Genomic DNA, 22,787 nt, shown 5'->3' with positions numbered 1-22,787 from the left:
CAGGAGCCCCAAGGAACACCTCCTTCCATGCCACCCAAGGGAAGTGGAAAGTATTTTGAGTGTCTCTCCACTAGACCAGGAGAGGAACTGGGTTTGTGTGAAGGCCAATGGCTTCTCCTCACAGCTGAGCAGCGCTGCCTGAGGGCGCAGGTTATCTACTGCCTTGGGTACCTCCTCCAGCCCTGCACCCTTAGGAAGGGACTGGGTGACGGGCAGGGGCTCCTCAGCCTGGAGGCTAGGTACCCGAATGTGCTCCTTTCCCGTCACTGTTTCTCAACAGCACCCTCCTCCCCAGTGGACTTCAGCTGGCCTGGTGCTGGACAGCTCTCACTGCTGCAAACTCTAAGCTGGAAAGGCACTGAAAGTGGTTCAGCCCCTCAATTTTACAGTTGGGGAAACCGAGGCTCAGAAAATGGATGCAAACCTAGGTCTCCAGAGTCCTCATCTGGGGACCTCTCAACCACCCCCTTGAGTCTTGCGGGTGGGAGGAAAATGGCAGGCTGGGTCTCTCCAATGCCCGCCCTGGCACATCCAAGATGCTCTCTGGCGATCTTTCAAGACTACTCAAGGTCTCCAAAGGACTAAGGAATCTCAGTCCAGGCCACACACCTGCCACGGACTCTGCCGTGCCCCTTCTCTGCAGCGCCCCCCCCACCCCTCCACCCCATCCCTGAGGCCTGGTGAATGTCCCTCACCTGGTCTCCGTGTCCTTGGCTGGCACTGGCGGCCCAAACCCAACCAGCGGGCGCTCCCCAGGTCCAGGAAAGAGCTCTGAAGGGGGAGCGCCGGCCGTCGAGGCGCTCCCGGTGCTGCGGGTCTTCCCTCCAGGGCTTTCCGCGAAGACGGACGAGCCCGAGTCTTTGCGGAAGGACTGGCGCACCGGCGAGCCGCGGCTGGGCGGCCCTGAGTAGGGGCTGTGCGGTGGCGGGGGGCCTCCGGGGGGCGCCGCCACGTCTGCCAGCTTTTGCGGCGACGAGGGCGGCAGGCGGAAGCCGTAGCCGTCGCCGTAGAGCGGGCCGCCGCCGCCCGCCGCCTTGTACAGGGAGTCCTCCAGGTCGGACTGCAGCGCGGCGGCCGAGTAGGTGCTGAGCGAGCGCACCGAGCCGCGCTTGTAGAGGCCGCCGGCGCCCGGGTAGGCGAACGGGTCGCCAGCGGCCGCGGCCAGGCTCAGACGGCCCTCGTGCAGCAGCCCGTAGGGGTCGGCGTAGAGGCCCTCGCCCTTCACCAGCACCATGCCGCCCGCCTTGCCCGCCAGGTCCTCGTCCGGCTTCACGTCGCGCCGTTCCAGGATGGCGCTGGGGCTGGGGCTGACGCCCTGGGCGGCCGGGGCGCCTCCCAGCCGCTCCGCCGCGTGGTGCACCGGGCTGCCGGCGTATGAGGGCGGGCGCCCCCCGGCGTACGAGAGGCGCGAACGCGACGGCGAGCCCGACTGCAGCCCGGACGGCAGCCCCGACGGCAGCCCGGGCGGCGGCGAGCCGGATGCCAGGTGCGGCGCTGGCGACAGGTTGTTGAGGCGCCGCGTAGGCGACGACTCCCGCGACGCGTACACCATCTCTCTCTGCGCAGAAGACAGCCCGGACCCCCACGGCTGGTCACCAAGGACACCTCTACCCCTTGTTTGAGAAGCCAGCATCTCCTCTCTGACGCTTAGGAAGTCCCTTCTGCTCTCTGCCCTCCCTCTATCCTGCTGCGGTAGGGTCCCTTTTCCATCAGGGTTCCCAGTGTGGAGGAAAAGGTGGCTGATGGAGAGGCACCAGCGGGGTAACCCTCAGCTCAGCTACTGTGAGGGGTAGGAAGTAGAAGGGGAAGGGATGGCTCCTGAGAGAGGCCTTAGACTATCTGGGGGCAAGTTAGTGGAATCCCGAGTGGACAGGCCAGGAATAGAAGGGAAGTAGCTGGTGGGAGAGGGGCTCTTCCCTAACCCCTCAGCCCTATGCTCCCTTCTCCCAAGCTGGCCCTGGCCCCTGAAGACAACTGCCCGGACCCTGCTCCCCTGGACCCCATGTGCCCAGCCTCCCCAATGCTTTGGGAATGCCCAGCCATACCCGGAGGTCCCCGTTGGTGAGGTGCGAACCAGGGAAAGCAGCATAGAGGGGCTCCTTCCTGTAGATCTTGATAATACTGCGGTCCTGGATGTCCCTGGGAGGGGGACAGAGGGGTCACCACCCATCCCCCAGCTGTGCACAATGAGGAGGGGCGGCTACTCCAGGCAGAGAGAAGAGGAGTGGCTAGAGGAACCGGGAGCCCCAACTCCTTCCTAAATCCTTCACTCAGGCTGCCAGCCACCGGCACACAGGCCCAACAGCCTCCACCCTGGCCTCAGGCGCCATTTTCAGGTTAGCTCAAAGCAAAGGGAACCAGCGGGAGTGGATGATTTAGAGAGGGAGTGGGGCTGAGATGGCCGAGGAAGGGGGCGGGGCGGTAGGGCTCTAGGAAGGGAGGGGAAAGGCTAAGGTTGGATCAGGAAGGGGCTGGGGAAGGGCCAGCAGGGTCCAATACCCCGCAGAGGAGGAGCGTGGGGAAGCCCACCCGCATCCCCCCGGGGCCAAGCCCACCGGACGTCCTCCAGCTCGTAGAAGACGTTGCGAGCCTCGTCTTTGATGAGTATGGCAGTATTGGGCGACTTAAGCATGCCCATGGTGAGCTTCTGCGGGAACATGTGCGCGATGAGTGCGTGCAGCGTGTCCAGGCTGCTGACCTCGTGCGTGATGTGCACGCGCCGAGTCTCCTCCCCGAACTGCAGGAACAGCACCCCTGCGAAGGAGACGCCACCCTCGCTGTCACGGCCGCCGCCGTCTCCACTCCGCCCTCCGGGAGACCGCCGGGAGCTTTCGGGAGCTGCGCCAGCCCCGCAGAGGCAGGGTCTGAGGCCAGACTCCGCCCCCGAGTGCAGGTGCACCCAGGCACCCCTCATGCTGCTGGCCGGGGCGCCAGGCCGTCTCCAGCCTCTCAAGGTACCCACTGGACTCCAGGCAGTTGGAGGAATTTGGACAAGGAAATGGAAGTGGGGGCAGGAGCAGGTGGGGCGGAAACTGAGAGGAAGTGAGCTGAGGGAGAGAGAGCTTGGAGAGAGTTAGAGAAGGGAGATAGGGGAGAAGGGAAGGATGAAGGAAAGGGACAGAAGAGGAAGCAGAAGGGAGAGAGGAGGCTTGGAGGGAAAGGGGTCGGCTGGGGATGCTGAGGGCGAGAGAGATGGAGAGCTGGGGTTGCTGGGGGAGAAAGGGCTGTGGGAAAGAGCAGAGCTTGAGGAGCTGGAGTGCTGCAGGGGAGGAGGGGGCTCCAGAGAGTGAAGAGCAGAGGGAGGAGCCTGTGCGGGGAGGGAGGGTGGACAGGGCGGGCAGTACCTGGGGAGCGCAGCTTGGTCTGGCTGGCTGAGCGGGAGAGAGGCAGGCTCTGTCGGAAGCGGTTCATCCTGCTGAAGCCCAGGGGCAGCTCGGCCTCCGACATGGTTTCCAGCGACTCGGCCGAGGCGTACGACAACTTTGCCGCCTGGTCTGCCAGCCCGGGCTGGGCTCCCTGAGTATGGCGTGAGCTGCGGGTCTGCAGGGGCCGGGCAGGGTGAGAAGGGACCAAGGATAAGCAACCCCCTTTGCTCGTCACTGCCTATATCCAGGCCTGGGAGATCCTGCCAGCGAGCGACACCCACACAGATTACAGACGCCTGGCGTGGCCACAAGAGAGTTCCCCAGCCTCTCCTGGCCTTGGCCTCCCTGGGACACCCCGCAGGTAAGGAGTGGGCAGAGGACCCAGGGACCCTGGGAAGCCAGATGAGAGGCCATGTGAGTGGGGGCTATGGGTGCGCCTGCTATTTCAATCTTCGGAAGAACAACAACAACACAAATTTGTCACCGAGGTGAGCAGCAGAATCGTTGAGCAAATTGGGGCATTAGTTCCAGACATTAATTAAGTGGCGGGTTTGTGAGAGGTGAATTTATTCTTCATGGAGTTCAGAGGGTGGGGGTGGGGGCAGGAAGCAGGGCCCAGGGAGAAAGCAAAGAGAGCTGGGACCCCAGAATCCCAGCTTTGGGAGGATGTGGACCCTCACAGTGCTGGACACAGGGAATGTCCTTGATTTAGGGTGACTGATCCCAAATCCTTGATTTAGCGTATGATCCCAAACGCCTCGAAGCCAGCTGGACCCCGATTTCAGATGACCTTCCCAGTGCCCACAATGCACATGTTAAGTCTGATGTGACACACATGCGCACACGACACATGTGGCAGGCCTCAGCCCCTCCCTGCACAGCACATGCTGCCACACAGCCAGCCAGTCTCCCCCAGGACCCTCTGAGCCACGACAGTCACTTCTCTGAAGCTATAGCTGAGGCTGATATCTGGCTGGGGGTAGGGAAGGATGTCACAGGACAGCCTGATTGCTCTCTCCGTGGGGGAGGGAGAGTCAGGATGATTTCAATTGCACTTTAAGAGCCTACTTTCAGCTGAAACCTGGGGCTGTCACTCAAGGCCACAACCCCTGTCATTCTGTCCTAGACCCTGGGCAAGAAATCTGGTTGCTGTACAGAAACTGTTCCAGGGAGTGAGATAATGAATCTGATCTATGTCACTCCATGTTATGTGCAGTATATACATACATGTGTCACATATACATATACCATCGAGAAATAATCATGTTGCCCAATTGTATTTTTTTTGGTAAAACAAATTGTCTGTTTTTAAAAACAAATCACTCAAAACCATTAATCCTGGTTATCTCAGGGTTGACAGTTTTCTTTTTTTACTTTATAGATTTCTGTACAAAACTGTGTGAGTAGATTCATTTTATAATTTAAAAAAAAAAATAAAAGTATCTCTTAAAAGGAATCATTTATTCTCTTCTTTAGCTCCCTCTCTCCCCAAATCCTGATTTACTTCTAATTAATCTCCATCTTCGTGTTAACTCAATTTAATGTTCCAATTGGATTAGCACTCTTAAAGGGAGAGCATCTTCTTCTGATGGGCAGTATGCCCAGCTGTCCCCTAGGTGGCCTTGAGAGTTTAGGGGCCATAATAGATCAGATGTGGGGACATCAGGGAGCTTCCCCTCTCAAGCACAATGCCTTGACCACTGGGTGAGTGTGGGTCTTGGCAGGAGAAGGCAGCATAGAAATGGGCTGGGGTGGGGGTGGGGAGAGGGGCCACCTGTGCTTGTGACGGAGAGGCTATGGCTCAGCTCTAGGCTGACCACCAGTGCCAGCCCTCGCCCCTCTGTCCCACCTTCATCCCAGCTGAAGGTTGGGAGCTCTGCGGCAGTGTGGGGAACCAGGTCTGGTCCGGTGGTCATGGGGTTGCCTGGCAACTAAAAGGTCAGTGGTTGCCAGGCTGGTATGGATGAGGGGCTACAGAATTCAGGCAGCATGAGGCAGCCAGCAGTGATGAAGAGTAAAGGGTGGCCATGGTGCCGGGGATGGGGGGGCACCAGTGAGGTGCCAGTAAGGAGAAGGAACAGGGGTCCGAATGAAGGGAGGCGGGGCAGGGATCCTGGGGGTTGTTACCTGCCAAGAAGGCAGAAACCCTGGGAGAAGAGATGCCCAGGTTCTCTGCTCCATCACTTCCTAGCCCCACGGGCACTTCTGCATTCTGACAGCCTGTACAGAAAACCCTCTCAAGAAGAGGGAAAACCTGCTGGCGCTTCTCTCCATCCTTGGGCTGAGACAACAGGGCAGAGGAAAGTGAGACATCCAGAAGGACTTCCCCACCACAACGGAGATGGCAGAAGAAAAAAACAGTGATTCAAGCAGAGCTCTCCAAAGATAAGACAGGGCTACATGAGAGGTAGAGAGCGCCTGTCACCAGAATGTTCTAGGGAGCAGCTTGTGGATCTGAAATTCCAGAGGTTGGACATAGACTAGGGAAAAATCACTTGGGAGCTTTTAAAAACACATTTTCCGGGACCCCACATTCACTGAACCAGAATCTCTGGGAGTTGGAGTGTGGGTTTGAGATTTTCGACAAGTTCCTAAGGCGATTCTGATTTCTAGGTTTAAGAATCAAGGCAGAGTCCATGATTCCATAGCTAATGAGGTAAGCTACCAGGTTGGGCTCACCAGGAGCCAGGCACTGCCTGGAACGTGCATCCCGCCTTTGTTTGTTTGCTTGTTTTTTCTCTCCCTCCCTCCCTTCCTTTTTTTTTTGAGATAAGGCCTCACTCTGTCACCCAGGCTGGAATGCAGTGGCGTGATCATAGCTCACTGCAGCCTCAATCTCCCAGACTCAAGTGATCTTCCCACCTCAGCCTCCAGAGTAGCTGGGACTACAGGTGTGCACCACCACATTAGGCTGATATTTAAAAAGTTTTTTTGTAGACACGAGTGCTCACTACGTTGCCCAGGCTGGTCTCAACCTCCTGGGCTCAAATGTTCCACACGCCTCAGCCTCCGAAAGTGCTGGGATTACAGGTGGGAGCCAGCACATCTGGCCTTTTCCCCCATCTTTATAACAATTCTATAATGCAGACATTGTCACTCTACAGAGGAGAAACTGAGGCTGAGAGGATATGTAACATGCCCCAGGTCACCAAGCTAGTTAGCAGCAGACTGGATGGAATTCACCACGATGCAGCCTGGCTTTTGGGCCCATGCACTGAACCACGACCCTTGACTGCCTCCTCCAAAGAGGCTATGCTCAACACCAGGACTCCTCTGACTCCATGACTCTCTGATTTAAGGACTTCTTGCAGTGCTAAGAAGAATGTATGCAAATAAGACACCTGGGGAGTCTGGGAGGGATGCCTCCCACCTGCTGTCAAGATGCTGGGACTTGGGAGGCCAGAGACTCCAGGAGGCAAGCAGCAGTCTCACGGTTTGCGCAGCTCTGGGCCTGGGTGCCAGGGAAGATGGAAGAGGTGCCTGAGGGTGCTCCCCCGGGGGGTCAGCAGGATACCCTTGGAGGGGCAGACAGCTCTCTCAGCTCTGGAAAGGCCAGAGGCCAGGAGGAGGCAGGAAGGCACCTATCCCTGAGCTTAGCCCTCCGCTTAGACAGCAGGCTTGAGGGTGTAGGGCCATGAGTTTCCTGCCTAGCACTGACCAGCCCCCATGGTGGAGAGTAAGGAAAGGAAGAGGGGCCCATCACAGTCACAGGGCCTCCCTGGGAGGTCAGATCTGAATTCAAAGAACTGAGCCCACAACAAGGGTCTAGGTCCCTAACTCAGAGCCAGCAATCTCTCCAGGCTGGAGGAAATGTCATTCCAAAATGCCCCTCACGGGGTGGGGATGCCCCGGGAACTGAGCATCTCTAGCCCAGATCCCCAGCAGGGGTGGCCCAAACTCCCACTCCATCCACAAGCCCCTGACAGGTGAACCCGACTCTCCCAAAGCAGCAGCCACAGCCTGCAGCCCCAAGGCCCACCGCCCACTCCAGAAGGTGCCCGTGCAGACGCGTACCCTGTGCAAAGCCTGTGCAAGGGAGGGGCAGGGGCAGGGGAGGGACAGCACATGCAGATGTCATGGAAGCAGAGGCATCACACACTGACCTTGAAACTCCAGTAGTTTGGCTGCTGATGGAAATAAGAGAAGAGATGGTTATGAGGGGGCCGGGAGGGGAAAAGAGGGGACTCAGCCCTGGGACATGGGCCCTCCACCCTCCCAGGAGCAGGAAGGAAGTCATGCCTGGCACATCCATTCTCTCCTGTTTCCATTCTCTACTTAGACCTGGAACACCCAGGACGGCCTCGAGCAGGTGCTACAGTGACTCCTCGCAGAGTGACCACTGGGAAAAGGCACGGAGGACAGTGATAGAGCGAACCCATGAGGCAGCCAAAAAAGAGGCAGTCAAAAGAGAGGCAGCGATAAAGCTGAGCTGTGGGGTCAGAGAAATGGCAGGCCAGGGAACAGTGCTCGGAAGAGGTGGCATTTGAGGTGGGTCTGAAAAAATGAGCAGCTGGAGACTGGGAGGAGAGGCCTGCTGGGCAGCAGGGACGGCGTGGGCAAGTGCCCAGGGGCAGACAAGTGGAGAGAGGGTTGAGGAAAGCCACTAGTCCACGTTGGCTGGGGTGCAGCCAGGAAAGTAGCAGATTAGGCTGCAAAGGGTCGGGGAGCGGGAGGCTGAGGCCAGATAATGAGTGGCCGTAAGCGTTGAGAGAAAGTATTTAGACTTAACTGCATGGACAAGCGTCTGAATAGAGCAGAGTGGGATCAGAACTAGGCCGTGGGGCAGGGGTGAATGGGGTAGGGCAGGGTGGATGGGGCAGGGGTCAGAGGAGGGAGGCTGGGAGCCAAGGCCAAGAGACAGAGGCCTATGCAGCATGATGGATGTAGATTACAGAGCAGAGGGTCCAGATGTCAGGAACCTCACTGGGCAATCAATGGCTGGAGAGCTGGGGGCAGTGAAGGGGGCTGGGACACCTGGGGACTGTGGCTGGCTGGTAGATTGAGGAGGGCTCCACACATCCCTCCTAGCATCCCTAGAATGGGGAGCTGGAGAGTCTCCCTCATTTGCAGTCGCCATGTCTTCCCTAGAGACCAGAAGGCCCTTCCAGATGGCTTAGGACAAGGAGGGAGCAGCTCTGGGGCCGAGTTGGTTCTTGGCAAAGCCGAGGCACCCTGCTGACCGGTGCCAGCCTCAGCGGGGAGAGAGAGGCAGCAGATGGCCTGGCCCTGGGGTGCCTGGCACGAGCAGACAAGATCCCCAGGCCTCAGAGCCACTGGCAGAGGAGAGGGACATCGAGGGTGCCCATGGGGGAAGAACACCATGCCAGGGTGTCCCGGGGTGTCCCGGGCTGAGTAAAGGGGCACTCTGGCTAGAGGCTTTACCTAAGGCAGACCTTTGGGATGGTGGGGGTGACACTGGGCTGGGGGACCAAGAGAGTCATTTGCCAGGACCACCCCCTCCTGAGCCACCATCCCCATCCTTCCCCCACCATTTGCTCTAGAAAACAAACAAAAACCAATCACATGCCAGGCAGGAGAAGGGGACAGCAAAGTCTGTGTCCCAGCCAATTCCTGGAATCCTCTGTGGACTGAGGCCACCCCCAGTGGTGTGAGGGACGCCCGCAGGGTGGGTAGGGAGGCCCGGAGCTGAGAAACACGTTCCAGTGGCAGCTGCCGGTGGCCTGGGGAAGAGGAGGGGTAGCAGAGGGAGTGGACACGTGGAGGCAGGCAGAGGGCACCGGAAGGTTTATGAGGAGAGTCACATCTGCAGACCTAGCAATGATGGACGGCTCTGCAGAGCAGGCCTCGAGTCCCTCAGCCGCCACCACCATGACACCGGGCATGGGCGGCACACACATGGGCTACCCACAGCTCCCACAACACGCAGGCTCACGCACAGCCGAGCACAGACTCTCAGACACATCCTCTGATAAGGACATCTCCGCAGACACACCCCTACTGAGGAAGGGGCTCCCCAGTCAGAGACAGCCCCGGAAACAAACAGAAACTCAGAGACAGAGACATTCACACACAGACCGCCCCAACTCATACACAAACATGTTCCCCTCCCCCAAGACCCCTGCCTCGCTCACATACTCTCACAAGCACCACAGTCAGTCACAGAGCATAAGAGGTGCTGATGGCATTCACACTCACCCTCGAAACACCACAGTCACAGAAACAGAGACACAGGTGCCCACTCACAGCGAGACACACACCTGGGCTATCAAAACACACACAAAGCAATGCATGCACCACACACACACCCACGCACACACACGTATACACGTGTGCACGTACACACACACACACACACACACACACACACGGCCTCAGAGCCACTCATGTACAAAGAGAAAGCCCCAGGTCAGGGTGCCACTGTCCCATGCCTGTGATGTCCCAGATATTATGAGTCAGTGAGGTAACCTCTGATGCAAAAGAAATACAAGATGTCCTGTTCCCTACCCTGCCACCAGTGTCAACAGACTCAGGTACCTTGTTCGGATGACTGGGGCACCCCTCGTGGTCCTGGGAGGGAGGTAAGGACAGGGCCTGGCCACAGCCACACTGGCTATGGCAGCCACATGGGCCTGCCCCATGGTCCCAAGGCTGTGCATATCCATGGGGCAGTCACCTAGGAGGGATGGGTCACTAGTGGCAGCCAAGGGAGAGGACTGGGTGGCATCAGTGCCATAGGAAAGGCCAGCCAAGCCCCTCGAAGGATAAAGATGGAAGAGGAACTGCGCTTGTGCTGGTCACCTGGATGCACTAATGATGTTGAGATCAAAATCCTGGAACCTCGGGCTCTGATGAATCCTGCCCTCTATCCTCTGTCCTCCCTCCAGAGAGTGGGAAGAATGCTTCTCTTTCATGTTGGCCCCACCAGGAACGAAACACAGTCTCTTGGCAACTCAGTGTCTTTGGTGAGAGAAACTGTAGTGGAGGAAGCCTCTGGGGATACCGTCCATCCCCTTCTCTGTCCCTTTCCAGGATTTTAACCCATGGGACAGACTAGGGTGACTGAGAGCAAAGGGCTCTTCCCCTGTTCTCTAGGATGGGCCATTCCCAGTCACTCCCCTTCCAACTTCCAGTACCCTTTACCTCCTTTCTGGGGTGTCTGTTCCTCCTGCTGTGCCAATACAGTGCCTAGTGGATAGCAGGCACTCAACAAGTATGTGATGATGAATGAATGTCAACAAAATAGGACGGAGCCATGGGAGGAGGGTGGGATCTCTGAATACTCTGGTCTGGCACCACTCCCTCCATCTCCTGGCATCCAGCACTGCTCAGCCTCCTGGGCCTTTTCCCTGGGAATTTCCCAGCACCAGAAACCCCCAAGTTGGGAGGGCAGAGAGCGGGAAGGGCCAGGAAAGGTCTGGCTGTCCACCCCAAGCCAACTCTTCCAGTGCCGAAGCTGTCTCCCACCCCCACAGTCAGGGAGGGGGCCTCACCTTCCCAAAAGACAGTGAAAGGGGGAAATAAAGAAAGGGATGAATAGGGGAGACCCCACCAGGGGCCCACTTGTGGGGAAGAATCTTAAAGGAGCTGGGGCAAAATGAGAGGTGTCTTAAGAGGGTAAGACGGAAGCATAGGACCCTAGGGACCAGACTCTGAGAAACAGTGGAGGAGAGCATCTCTCAAGGCCCAAGGAAGCCAGGCCAGGGAGTCCTCAAACTCCCTGGTGAGAAGAAAACACAGCTTCTTCCCTCTGGGGGCTAAGGAGTTAACTCCCTTTCTCTCTCCTCCATCCTAGCCACTGGTAGCCAGAGTTTCTCCTCCCCGCCCCACCCCCTTACCCCCATCCCGCTGGTCTTTCCCCCCCGCCCCGCTGGTCTTTCCCCCCTCAGCCCTTGCGCCCTGGGAGGGGAGGGGCTAGGGCCCCCGGGGAGGCTTGGCCCAGCCAGCTGAGGTCTCTTTCCTCCCTGGGCAGGCATCCCCAGCAGGTTCAGTGAGCGCATGACCCCTCCTTGACCTCAAGCCCCGACCACGCATCCTCCAAGGAGGGAGGACAACCCACAGTCCGCACCGGCTTCTTAATCCCCTGGCTCTGCTGCACCGGTGCACACACCCACCTCTCAACTCCCATGAACACGAGTCCGCGTAAACACTCGTTCCCCGGGCTGGGGCTAAGCCACTCGCCCCCCCCACCTCGGGCGCCTGCCCCTACCGAGACATACATGCACGACCCTCTCCTCCAGGTGCACGGATGACTCCCTCATCTCCTTCCCAATGCTGAGTGTGTGTGTGGGTGGGGGGTGCTGCGGGACCTGCGCTGCGCTGGGGGTGAGGGCGCACCCCGGGAAGGTCATGACTTTTCGAGGTTGGGGGAAGGGGCGCCAGCCTGATTTTGGAGTGGGAGCCGGCCCACACTGAAGGCACCTAATGAGGTGGGGGAGGGGAGGAGGCGTTTCTCAGGGACAGGGAACCCGCAATGGCCTGGGCGTCCCCCACCCCTGAATGGCTCTCGGTACCGTGGGCCCGCATCTCTGTGTCCCCGCCCCCCGCCCAACCCAAGGCGGCGATCCTGGGCCCCCACAGGCGCTCCCCCTTACCTGCGGCCACAGGTGTACGTGCGGGGCCCCCAGCCCCAGGTCCCGCGTCGGGCGGGGGAGGGAGGGCGGCCCCTACTCCCACCCGCCCGGGTTCTTCTCTCCCCCGGCCGCCTCCGCAGCCGCGGCCGCCGCCGCTGGTGCCCTTTGCTGCAATGCGAGAGCCGCCGCGGCCGCCGCCGAGCCAGCCCGGGCCCCGGTCGCCCCGGTAACCGCGACTCCACCTGGCGCGGCGCGGCGCGGCGCCGTGCACATCCCCTCTCGCAGCCCCCTCCCCCGGCGCGGCCCCGCCGGCGCAGCCCCGCAGAGGAGCGGCGGAGGCTGGTGGCTGCGTCGCCGCGGTCACCCGATATGCCGGCCCAGCGCCCAGGACTCGGGTTGCAGCAGGAGGGAGGGAGGTTAGACAGCCTGGTGGAAGCCGGGGGAGGGGCTGTGGCTTGGAGTCCAACCTCTGGTCCCCTCCCAGGATCACTGCCTCCATCCCTAAAGGTCCCGCCTGGTGGAGGGTCAGGGAGGGGACAGTGTTCTGCCTCCTGCTCTGACACCTTTAGAGCCCACGGCCTCTCCCCACCTGGGTCTTCGCTGTGCACCTTTGCCCTTTTAACTCTCCCGTAGCTTAATCCCTAGCCAAGGCTGGGAGGCCTGGGATGCCTAAGTTTCCTAGATGGCCTCTGATCCTGCCCTGCTGTGTGGCTCTGGCCTTTCCAAAGTCTCTGGTCCTGAACTTGACAAAAGGAAACCTCAGACTCAGCCCTAGGGGCAGGGAGTGTGACAAGTATCAAGTGATGACAAGATCCTATGCACAGACACTTTCCTGGTTAATTACAGAGCCCCAGGAGGAAGGTCTGCTCAAGTACTCTCCCTTCCCCCATCAGAGCAGATCCCAGATATGGACAGGCCAAAATCCCCAGACCCCCAACCCCCTGACCTGAGACGACTGAGCTCACCAAGTCCAGCCTCACTCCTGTCCATCACCCAACCCCTATCACAGCCCCAAGACGCTCCATGTGGGGAGGACCTCTGGGCAGCCAAGGCACCCCAGCCTGCCCATGCGTATCATATCCGTCCTCTGTCCTATCACCATCCCTGTCCCAGCCCCACTTTGGTCTCCACCATGCACTTGGCCATTCAGGACAAGTCTGTCCCACTTGCCATCCAGGCTTGGGGGCAGACACATCCCTGTTCTGCCCTCAAGCCCCATCTTGGCCCCAAAGTTCAGCCAAGATGGGGCTTGAGAACTGGGAATGAAATTGGGCTGAGTGCCCTGTGAGTGATGCCAACCGTGCCAATCTGTTACTAGACTTGAGTTACACTCGGCTAAAACGTCCTCCCTCTGAAGACCTGTCACTTCCTAGGTGGTCACAATTTTCTTTCTCTTAATTCCCCTTGAAAAAGCCAAGACTTTTTGTCCTCTGGGGGAAGCAGGGTATGTAAGGACCTGAGCACTCTGCTCCACTGGATTCCCTGCCACTCCCCGTCCTCCGCCTCCTACAGCTGAACAGCCTCGAGCCAAGACCTCCCCTGGGCTGTCCCCTTCCCAATGCAACTGTGATGCCTATTTGGGGCCTCAGATGCCTGTTTTTCTCCCATAGCAATGTCCAGGCCTAGCCGTGAACCCAGGTCCCTAGTATCCTGCCTACATGTTGCCCTGTCTAAGCTAAGACTATGCTCCCATAAGGGACACTGAAGCTTGATGAGGAAGAGGAGAACAAATGGCTTGATGCCCAAGTCCTCTTAAAAACTAGAGACTAAGCCATGAACTTAGCAAGAAGGGTGAGAGAGAGACTTCATGCAGAATGTCCTGATGGTGGGACATCAGGGGAAGGCTGGGTCTGCTCAGAAATGGAAGGGGAGGGTGTGGAGAGGGGAATAAGATGGTCCTCAGTGGGAGGAGGGCATGAAACCCACAGAGCAAGGTCATGGGACTCCTGTTTAAAGGAGATAGGGATACAAAAACTTGCTTAAAAATCCTGAGTATCCTCCCTCAAAAACTCCTGCTCCAAAGCCAACCAGGCGTGGGGAGGTAGTGGCAGGGGATTAGACGATCAGGCAGATGTGAGTACGGGGCATAGAAGTCTCCTGAAAATAGGGGCTCTTACACCAAAGAGAAAAGGTTGCAAAATAAAAATCCTGAACATCCCCCCTCCAAAAAAAAATCCTCCCCAAAGCCAAACTCCACCATGGGCTTGGGGGGTGGGGTGGAGGTGGGTGACTCACCTGGGCCGGCTGGCCAGCCCCGGAGGGGGCGGAGTCGCCGTGGAGGTGGGAGCAGAGGGAGCTGAGAAGGCACACGGGGTCCACGGTCCAGCCGCCAACCTGTGTGTGCGAAGCGGGGGACACCCCATTAGGGGAAGCGGGCAGGAGCCGCTGGGGATCTGGGACTGGGACTGGGAGGGAGGGCACTTCTGGGGCAAGCCTTGGCACAGAGCTCATACTGCAGACGGGTCTAGTGACGCTGGCAAGTCCCTTACTGAGGCTGGGTCTCTCTCTAACTAGAGCCCTGCTCTGTTTCTGGATGACTGCCTTTCATGTTAGACCTGGAGGTTCCCTGAGCCCAGGGCAGGGCCTTCTCTATCAGACATTCCTGAAATCCGCATCTCCAGTTTTTGTCTTTTTTTTTTTTGAGACAAGTTCTCACTCTGTCACTCAGGCTGGAGTGCGGTGGCATGATCACGGCTCACTGCAGCCTTAATCTCCTGGGCTCAAGTGATCCTCCTACCTCAGCCTCCTGAGTAGCTAGGACTACAGGGGTATACCACCATGCCCAGCTAATTAAAACAAATTTTTTTGTAGAGACAGCTGCATTGCCTAGGCTGGTCTCAAACTCCTGGGCTGGGCTCAACACTCTGCCTGCCTCAGCCTCCCAAATGCTGGAATTACAGGTGTGAGCCACCATGCCCTGCCTCGTGTCCAATTCTAGGCTGCCCCTCTGATTACTGGCAAGGAAGCTGCTCCTTACCATCTCCCCTTCCCCTGCTTTCATCTCTCCTCACTGAAGGTGTCACTACCTACCTCACAGAAATGGGGACCGCTGGGCAGGAGAAGCCTCCCCCCAGTTGTCTCGGTCCTACAGCACATCTTTCTCTCCTGTTTCTCAGTGGAAGTGACTCCACCCCCTTCCTTCCCCAAGGCCACCCCACACCTAAGACCATCCTTCCAGATTCCTCTAGGACCTGTTTCCCATGGGCTTCTTTCCTCTTGGCATCCTCAGATTCATTCCTCCCTCATCTCTCATTCATTCCGCAAACACTGCCCGAGCTGGCGCCATGCTTAGGCACTGAGCATTCCCTGGCAAGTGAATGGGGCATAGATCCTGCCCACTTACACTCTAAGGGGGGAAGCGAATGAATGAAAGAAGAAAGGAATGAAATTGTGGGTGGCTGGGCTTTGATTCATTTCCTAAGTATTCACTGAGTTCCACACTCTGTGCTGAACATGCCAGAACACAGGAGGCCCTCCAACATGCCTACACCTTCTCTCCCAGGCCTGCTGCCCCTGGAAGCTCCACCCAGCTGTTTTCATCCCTTTCCTGGCCAAATCTCCCTAAAATAGGTCTGTGGCTGGGGCTCCCGATCCTCCACCAACCCCAATCTCCACAACCCCTGAAACTGCCCATTACTTCGCCACACCAGGAGACACAGGCTCTCGGTACCCTCCGCGCCCACAGATCCTGGTCAGTAGCCATGTTGGTTTCTCTCTCACCATCCTTTGGACTTCTGAAGCACCGGTCACCCTCCTGCTGGCCCCTTGTCCAGGGGCCCTTTTCCCCTGGGACTTCCTCGTGGATACAGAACACTCCTGGTCCCCTTTCCCCAAACATCATGGCTCTCTCCCTTCTTAGACCCCACTCCGCCCTGATGACCACTCCGCATCCCGGGTGCACTTCATATCTGCCGTGACTGTGCTCAACTCTCCTCCTGAAGCCTCAGCCTCTTTGGAGTCCTGACCGGTGCATGTGACGCCTTAAAGGCATCCCCAAGAATGCCCTGCCCATGCCTCAAACCCATCTCCTCATATTCCTCTCCCCTTCCCCCAAATTTCCCTCCAGCCCCACTTCTCCCCTCCTATTCCCCATCCCAAAGCAAACACAGCCATCCTAGCCACCACCATCTGCCCCACTTTTTCAGTCTGCCCCACACATCCCACTACCTCCCACCTGAGCCTTTTCACCAGCCAGGTGGACCTCTGTGCCAGTTCCCAAACCAACCCAGGCCTATGCTCATGCCATACACCCCCACCACTCCTAAAACAACATTCTCTTCCTCTAGCCCTATGCAAACCCTTTTCATCTTTCTAAGCCCAGTTTAGATACCTCCTGCAGGAAGCCTTCCCTGATCAGGACTGCCTACCTGATCTTCTGTCCTCTAAACCCCTCCCAACTGGCTGTTCCCCTCCCCAGCTTGATGACAAATACCCCTGCCCTTCTCCCCAAGCCAGTGTACACAGGGAGAACCCAATGGGAGGGGCTCCCTGAGGGTGAGGGCCACATCTTCATCAACTCTTTCTAATCCTGATCTGCATCCTGCTCCCAGAAGGACTTTGGAGCTGGGAAAAGGCAAAAGCCAGACAGAATTGGAAGTGGCACTGGGGGGCAGATAAGGTACCAGAAATGTGCCAATGTGTCTTGTTCCCTGCACCTGAGGATGGGAGTGGGGACACTCCTCCCCATCCCCAGCTACATCCAGTAGAACCCGGAAAAGGGAGACAGTGCAAGACAGGTGTGGGAGCAGGGACTGACACACCCCCAGGCTGGACTGAAAGGCTGCTGATGGGATGTGTGTGCCTTCCCTCAGTCCCTTCACCCGGAGGGGACGATGGCTGAGTCTCAGTAGCCAATATGCAGCAACCATGCAGGTGCCTCACCAGTGCAGAACTGCACACAGGATGCTAGACCCAGAAAGCACGTTCTTACAGACAAGAAGCTCACCCGTGGGTGGAGAGATGCATTCAGGACCCAGAGGGTCTGGGAGAGGTTTAAAAAGGAAGCATCCTGGGCTGGGCATGGTGGCTCACACTTGTAATCCCAGCACTTTGGGAGGCTAAGGCAGGTGGTTCACCTGAGGTCAGAAGTTCGAGACCAGCCTGACCAACATGGAGAAACCCCATCTCTACTAAAAATACAAAAATTAGTGGGGTGTGGTGGCGCATGTCTGTAATCCCAGCTACTCGGGAGTCTGAGGCAGGAGAATTGCTTGGACCGGGGAGGCAGAGGTTGCAGTGAGCCAAGATCACGCCATTGTGCTCCAGCCTGGGCAACAAGAGCGAAACTCTGCCTCAAAAAAAAAAAAAAAGTATCCCACCTGCTATAGAAAGAGACAGGTCCTGGTCCAGAGATAGACCCTGCGCCTCCTCTCTAAGCCCTACTGATGGCAGGTGGGAGACCCAGGAATGGACAGAGGAGGCCTCCAGCTCCAAGTCACCCAGCAAGTCACAGGGTGGAACAGGGAGGAAAGAGGTCAAAGGCTCCACTTCTGGGCTCCATTCTTGCAGGTTGCAGAGACTGGGGACACATCAGACCCAGCCTACTGAGGCTCTCAAGGCCCCACCCTCTCTTAGGGACCGTATCACAGATGTGAGGACCCCAGCATCTCAATCTCACCACCAGATGGACTCAGGCACAGAACATCAGTCCCCAAGGCTGTCCTCTCCTTTCCTCCCAGAAGGGTTCTGCCCAAACAGCCTGAGTTAAAGAGGCTGGGCTCTTTAACTCAACACACGCTCTCAATTTCCGACTGCTGGCAGAGGTCTGGAGGCCAAGCCCCCACCCCTTCCTACCCAGGCTCCAGAAAAGGCCAACCCGGGCCACTGCCCTGGAGGGACGGCTCCCAACTCCTCCCCTTCTCCCCTCTCTGCCCCAGATGCCTCCCAGAGTTGGAATGAGCCTGGGAGCACGGAGCGCGGGGTCAGACCCCCTCCCCTGTCCGCTGGCCGCGTCCGCAGTCGCAGCCGCAGCCGGTCGCCCACTCACCTGCTCTCGCATCCTGTCCTGCTGGCCTCGCAGGGCGAGGGCGTGCTGTGGGTACTTGCTCTTCAGATGGTCCATGAAGGCATCACGCTTGCGGTCGGCCTCCGCCTTCTGGAGCCCGCTGAGCGCCTCCAAACTCTGGGCCGCGATCACCGTGTGCCTCCGCTCGGACGTGTGCACCAGCCCCACGTTGGAGAAGCGCCGGCCCCCGCTGCCCCCGCCGCCCCCGCCCCCCAGGGTCCGGTACTCCCGCGGGTACTCGGCATCGTCCGCAGACAGCATGGGGGGGCTGCTCCGCTCCGGATCTGTGAGAGGTGAGAGGGGCGCGGCGGGGTCAAGGCGCGCCGGGCCTGGGGCTGCCCATCTCCCACCGGGGGTCCCTGCGGGGAGGGGCGGGGCCTGGGCCTAAGGTGAGTGGAGAGGCGCCTGGGGCGAGGCAGGGGCCGCTCAGCCCCTACTAGGGACTGAAGGGGGAGGAGGGTGGATGGCGTGGAAAGTGTGCCTACGGCCTCCAGGGAGGGGTGAGGATCAAGGGCTGGATACTTCCTGTTCCTCCTCCGTGGGTTTGGGGTGATAATGACCCCTTTGAGGCCAAGAGGAGGGTTTTGGAAGAAAGGGGTAGAAGGTGTCCTGAGACCCTCTCCAGTCACACACCCTCCTAAAGCTGGGGTGAGGGAAGAGGGGGTGCCTTTTAGATGCTCCCTAAAAGATGTGAAAAAGAGCTTGTAGTCTTCCTTTGAGGTTGGGTGGGAGGAGCCCTGCCTCCTCCCTCAGACTAGCATGTCCAGGACATACTTATCCTCAAGGCTGGGGGCCAGCCGGGAAGAGTGCCAGGGCAGGGACACAGGGGGAGAATGAGGGCAAACATTGCTCTCAGGTTTCCCAAGGAGATGGAAGCGTAGGGCCTGGGGCAGTGGGACCCCCTTTCCCTTCCCTCCCCAGAGACAGACAGATGGACGGACAGGAGAGGCTGGGCACAGAGAGGACAGTGAGAGATGGATTTGGAACAAACTCAAAGGAGAAAGAAAGCAGACAGAACAGCTGAAGTCCTTCCCCAGGGCCTCCCCCCACCTCTCCCTCCCTTCTTCAGACTCTCCTCTCAACACACACACAGCTCAAGACCCATAAGAGACGCACAGGGGACAAAGGACAACACAGAAGTGAAAGAAAGAGAAGGCCGGGGGTTGAGGTCCCACGCGGAACTCTGAATCCCTTTCCCAGATGCCCACCATCCCTGAGTTCCTGGCCTCCCCAGGCCCAGCCCTGCTGTCCTGCACCCTCCAGCCTCAGTGGCCAGTGGCCAGGGGGTGGGAGGAGTTGCTGGGGGCCTACCTTAGCCATATTCCTGGGCATAAAGCATAGATTTGTCCCCTCAGAAGTCAGCCCATAGGGAGACAAGCACAGCCTCTCCTGAACACCCACAATCCACCAGCCCCAACGCAGCACCCCAAGTGTGGCCTAGGACTGGGGCATCAGGTGCTGCAGCAGACACATGCACTCTCACCCTGGGTGTGGCCTGACTCACGGGGCTCCTCCAAGGGCAGCCCAGGGCAACAGGGAACCCGGCTGGAAACATTGGGACCCAGCCAGATTCGTCACAAGCCTCCTCCCGCCAAGCCTCCACTGTCAGGAGGTCTGTGGACAGATGCCAGGCCTGCCACCCCCTGCCCGGTCACAGAGGAAAGAGGAGATTCAGCCAGGTTTCAAGAAAAGCCACCCCCCCCAACACACACACACACACACACACACACACACACACACACACACCCCTCCCTGGGCTATGGTTGGGGTGTGTCCATCACGGGCACAGAGCCTGAGAGGACCCAGCACCTCCCACCCAAACCAAGGAAAGAAGGGCTCCCGTGGGCACGAGAGCTGCAGCTCACCAGGGCCTGACCACCTGCCTCATGGCCTGCGTGCCTCCTTACACCTCATCAGGTGGGTGTTATCATGGTCCCCATTTCATTTCGTTTGTTTGTTTTTGTTTTTTTTAGAGATAGGGTTTCGCCATGTTGGCCAGGCTGGTCTCGAACTCCTGACCTCAGACAATCCACCTGCCTCAGCCTCCCAAAGTGCTAGGATTATAGGCATAAGCCACCACACCTGGCATGGTCCCCATTTCAGAAATGGCTACCAAGACTCAGAGAAGTCCAGTGATCAGTGTAAAGCAACACTGAGTGGTAGAGGCCTGATTTAATCTCAGTATTTATTACGTTTGTACCACCACACTCTCTGCGATGACCATTTCTTGAGTGAGCACTGACAGTACCACATGGCACTGTGTGGACTTCCTCACGGACCTGCTGGTCTCACCAGTGTGGCCCTGGGTCTAGGGTGGTCCCTCTTACCACGGTCACCATCCTCTGTTGTGCTCCCCAAAATAAGGTCCAAGTACATGAGAGACGACTTTGGGAAGAACATTATTTCTTGTCTGCTCTTCCTTCCTTTTTCTTTTTTTGGGGGGACAAGGTCTTGCTCTGGCACTCAGCTTGGAGTGCAATGGTGTGATCATAGCTCACTGTAGCCTCAAGCTCCTGGGCTCAAGACATCCTCCCACTTCAGCCTCCCAAGTAGCTGGAACTACAGGCGCATGCCACAATGCCCAGTGAATTTTTTCATTTTTTTAGAGATGGGGTCTTGCTATGTTGCCCAGGCTGGTCTCAAACTCCTGGGTTCAAGTAATTCCCCCACCTCAGCCTCCCAAAGTGCTGAGATTAAAATTGTGGGCCACAGGCCAGGTGCAGTGACTCACACCTGTAATCCCAGCAATTTGGGAGGCCAAGGCAGGCGGCTCATGAGGCCAGGAGTTCAAGACCAGCCTGACCATAATAATGAAACCCTGTCTGTACTAAAAATATAAAAAATTAGCCGAGTGTAGTGGTGGGTGCCTGTAATCCTGGCTACTCGGGAGGCTGAGGCAGGAGAATCACTTGAACCCGGGAGGCAGAGGTTGCAGTGAGCTGAAATCGTGCCATTGCACTCCAGCCTGGGCGATAGTGTGAGACTCTGTCTCAAAAAAAAAAAAAAAAAAGTGTGAGCCATCACACCCAGCTTTTTTTTTTTAAGAAATGGGATTTCATCATGTTGGTCAGGCTGGTCTTGAACTCCTGACCTCAGGTGATCCACCCACCTCGGCTTCCCAAAGTGATAAGATTACAAGTGTGAGCCACCATGCTCAGCCTCTTTTTTTTTTTTTTAAATACCTTTATTTTCATAAAGATTAGAAAAAGTCCAACTAGAAGGTCAAAACAGTGATTTTATGGATATATCTCCTTGGGATGGTAGTGAAATAAAGTTTCCTTTTAAGTAAATTTAAAGTTCAAAGTGACCTGAGTTAACAAAAAATATATATTGCATTAGTACAGTACAAAGGGTTTCCTGATATGAAGGAACTGTGTGAAATGGCCCCTGACAGAGTGAGGCTGGGGACACTGGGGTCATCTTCCAGAGGGCCCAATCCCTGCCCTCGAGGTACTTGTGGCAACTCACAGTGGCCAGAAGTGTGGCTGAAGGAGAGTGGCCTGAATCATACCTCCAGGAGGAGGTGGGGGTTCCCTGGGCACTGGAGAAACAGCTTCAACCACAGTCAGAGGGCTGCCTCCTGTAACCCCTGACCTTCTGTCGCCTCCACTTACCCTCACCACCAGCCGGAGGTCTGCAGTGCAGTGGGTACAAGTGAGCAGGAGGGGACCCTCTGAGGCCAAGAGCCCCCCTTTTGCTCAGGCCTGTGGATCCTGCCATGGCCTTGCTGCTGGAACCCAGCTCCACAGCTCAGACCTAGTCCTGCCTGAGCCAGAAGGACCCCCCCTTGTGCCAGACAGTCAGCCTCCTCTGCCCTCCTAGGGCTCTGGACAACATCGGGACAGGTCTCCAATTATCTCCCAGCTGCTTCCTTCCTGGAGCCAAAAGAGCTCCTCATCCCCTCTCCTACCCCCTCCTCATGCCAGCACCTCCTTTCCTACCTCCTGGGGGGATCTCAGTGTGTCTGGGATGGAGCAAACAGTGTACCAGCCTGAGATGGATGGTGACTATGGGGTGGGAGGGTCCCCAGGTCACCCAGTTCTCCCAGGCAGATTATGGCAGGGAGGGGCCCCAGCTCCCAGCTGCTGGAGCAGGCAGAGGGTAGGGCATGGAGCTCCCGGCAGCTGCACTTTATGACTGCAGCCACACAAACCTCACAGTCAGCAGTGGGGAGGGGCTGCTGAGCAGCCTGCACAGAGAGGGGAGCAGAGACGAACCCCTCATGCCTCCTCCAGGCCCCACTCACCCCTCCGGTGCTCTGGCATTGGGGCCACTGGGGTAAGCGGGCAGGAGCTAGATACTAAGGGATGGCAGAGAGAGAGGGGAGGAGGCAGGAGAGATGATCTGCCCTCTCTGAGGGGCGGTGGCAAGGAGGAGCTTTGATGTGAAAAGCTTTAGAATCTGTTTAAGAACCTTTGAGATCCTTGGCTTTATATAACAAAAAAGTAAGCTGAGGCTCAGGGAGAGGGGAGCGCTGGGTAACCAGCTGTCCTGGCTTCCTACTTTGTACAGATTTAACTTCTTTCTTCGGGGCCCCAGCTGAGCTGAGAGGATGAGCCTGGGCTTCTGGTTGAGGGTGGGGGAGCGTTCTGTCCTTGGGAGAGGGAGGCCAGTGAGTGACCAGCCTCCCGGGGGGCTGTGAAGACTTGGGCATGATTTTAACTCTTTGAGCAGGCCAGGCACTTGAAATCAGAACACTGGGAGAGAAAGACCCATGCCAGAGGCACCCCGGGTGTCTTAGCAACTTTTCTGAGAGACCTCAGGCTAGCCGTTTATTTATTTTTGAAACAGGTTCTCACTGTGTTGCCCAGCAGTGGTGCGATTATGGTTCAGTGCAGCCTCGACCTCCTGGGCTCAAGCTATCCTCCTGCCTCAGTCTCCCAAGTA

The 22,787-nt window shown here is 57.7% G+C and overlaps 1 protein-coding gene across 4 annotated transcripts in view; it reads right to left on the bottom strand.

Moving 5' to 3' along the window:
- Positions 1–22,787, bottom strand: part of SRCIN1 (SRC kinase signaling inhibitor 1) — a 71,084-nt gene that overhangs the window by 27,469 nt on the left and 20,828 nt on the right. For 2 of the 4 annotated variants that reach the window (XM_064367471.1, XM_064367474.1), the window contains exons 3-8: positions 17,883–18,184; positions 7,469–7,492; positions 3,345–3,540; positions 2,556–2,754; positions 2,046–2,139; positions 696–1,558 (exon numbers count right to left, since the gene is read on the bottom strand). In XM_064367471.1, coding sequence (XP_064223541.1) covers positions 696–1,558; positions 2,046–2,139; positions 2,556–2,754; positions 3,345–3,540; positions 7,469–7,492; positions 17,883–18,184 — 1,678 coding nt within the window. Of the gene's footprint in view, positions 1–695; positions 1,559–2,045; positions 2,140–2,555; positions 2,755–3,344; positions 3,541–7,468; positions 7,493–14,131; positions 14,231–17,882; positions 18,185–22,787 lie in introns of all 4 variants that reach the window. The other 2 variants (XM_012451908.3, XM_064367473.1) reach the window with 2 other exon arrangements.

This window comes from Aotus nancymaae, unplaced genomic scaffold, assembly GCF_030222135.1.
Source record: "Aotus nancymaae isolate 86718 unplaced genomic scaffold, 86718_ANA_hifiasm-v0.15.2.pri h1tg000072l, whole genome shotgun sequence".
NCBI classification, from domain to species: domain Eukaryota; kingdom Metazoa; phylum Chordata; class Mammalia; order Primates; family Aotidae; genus Aotus; species Aotus nancymaae.
This window is presented reverse-complemented; position numbering and strand designations above follow the sequence as displayed.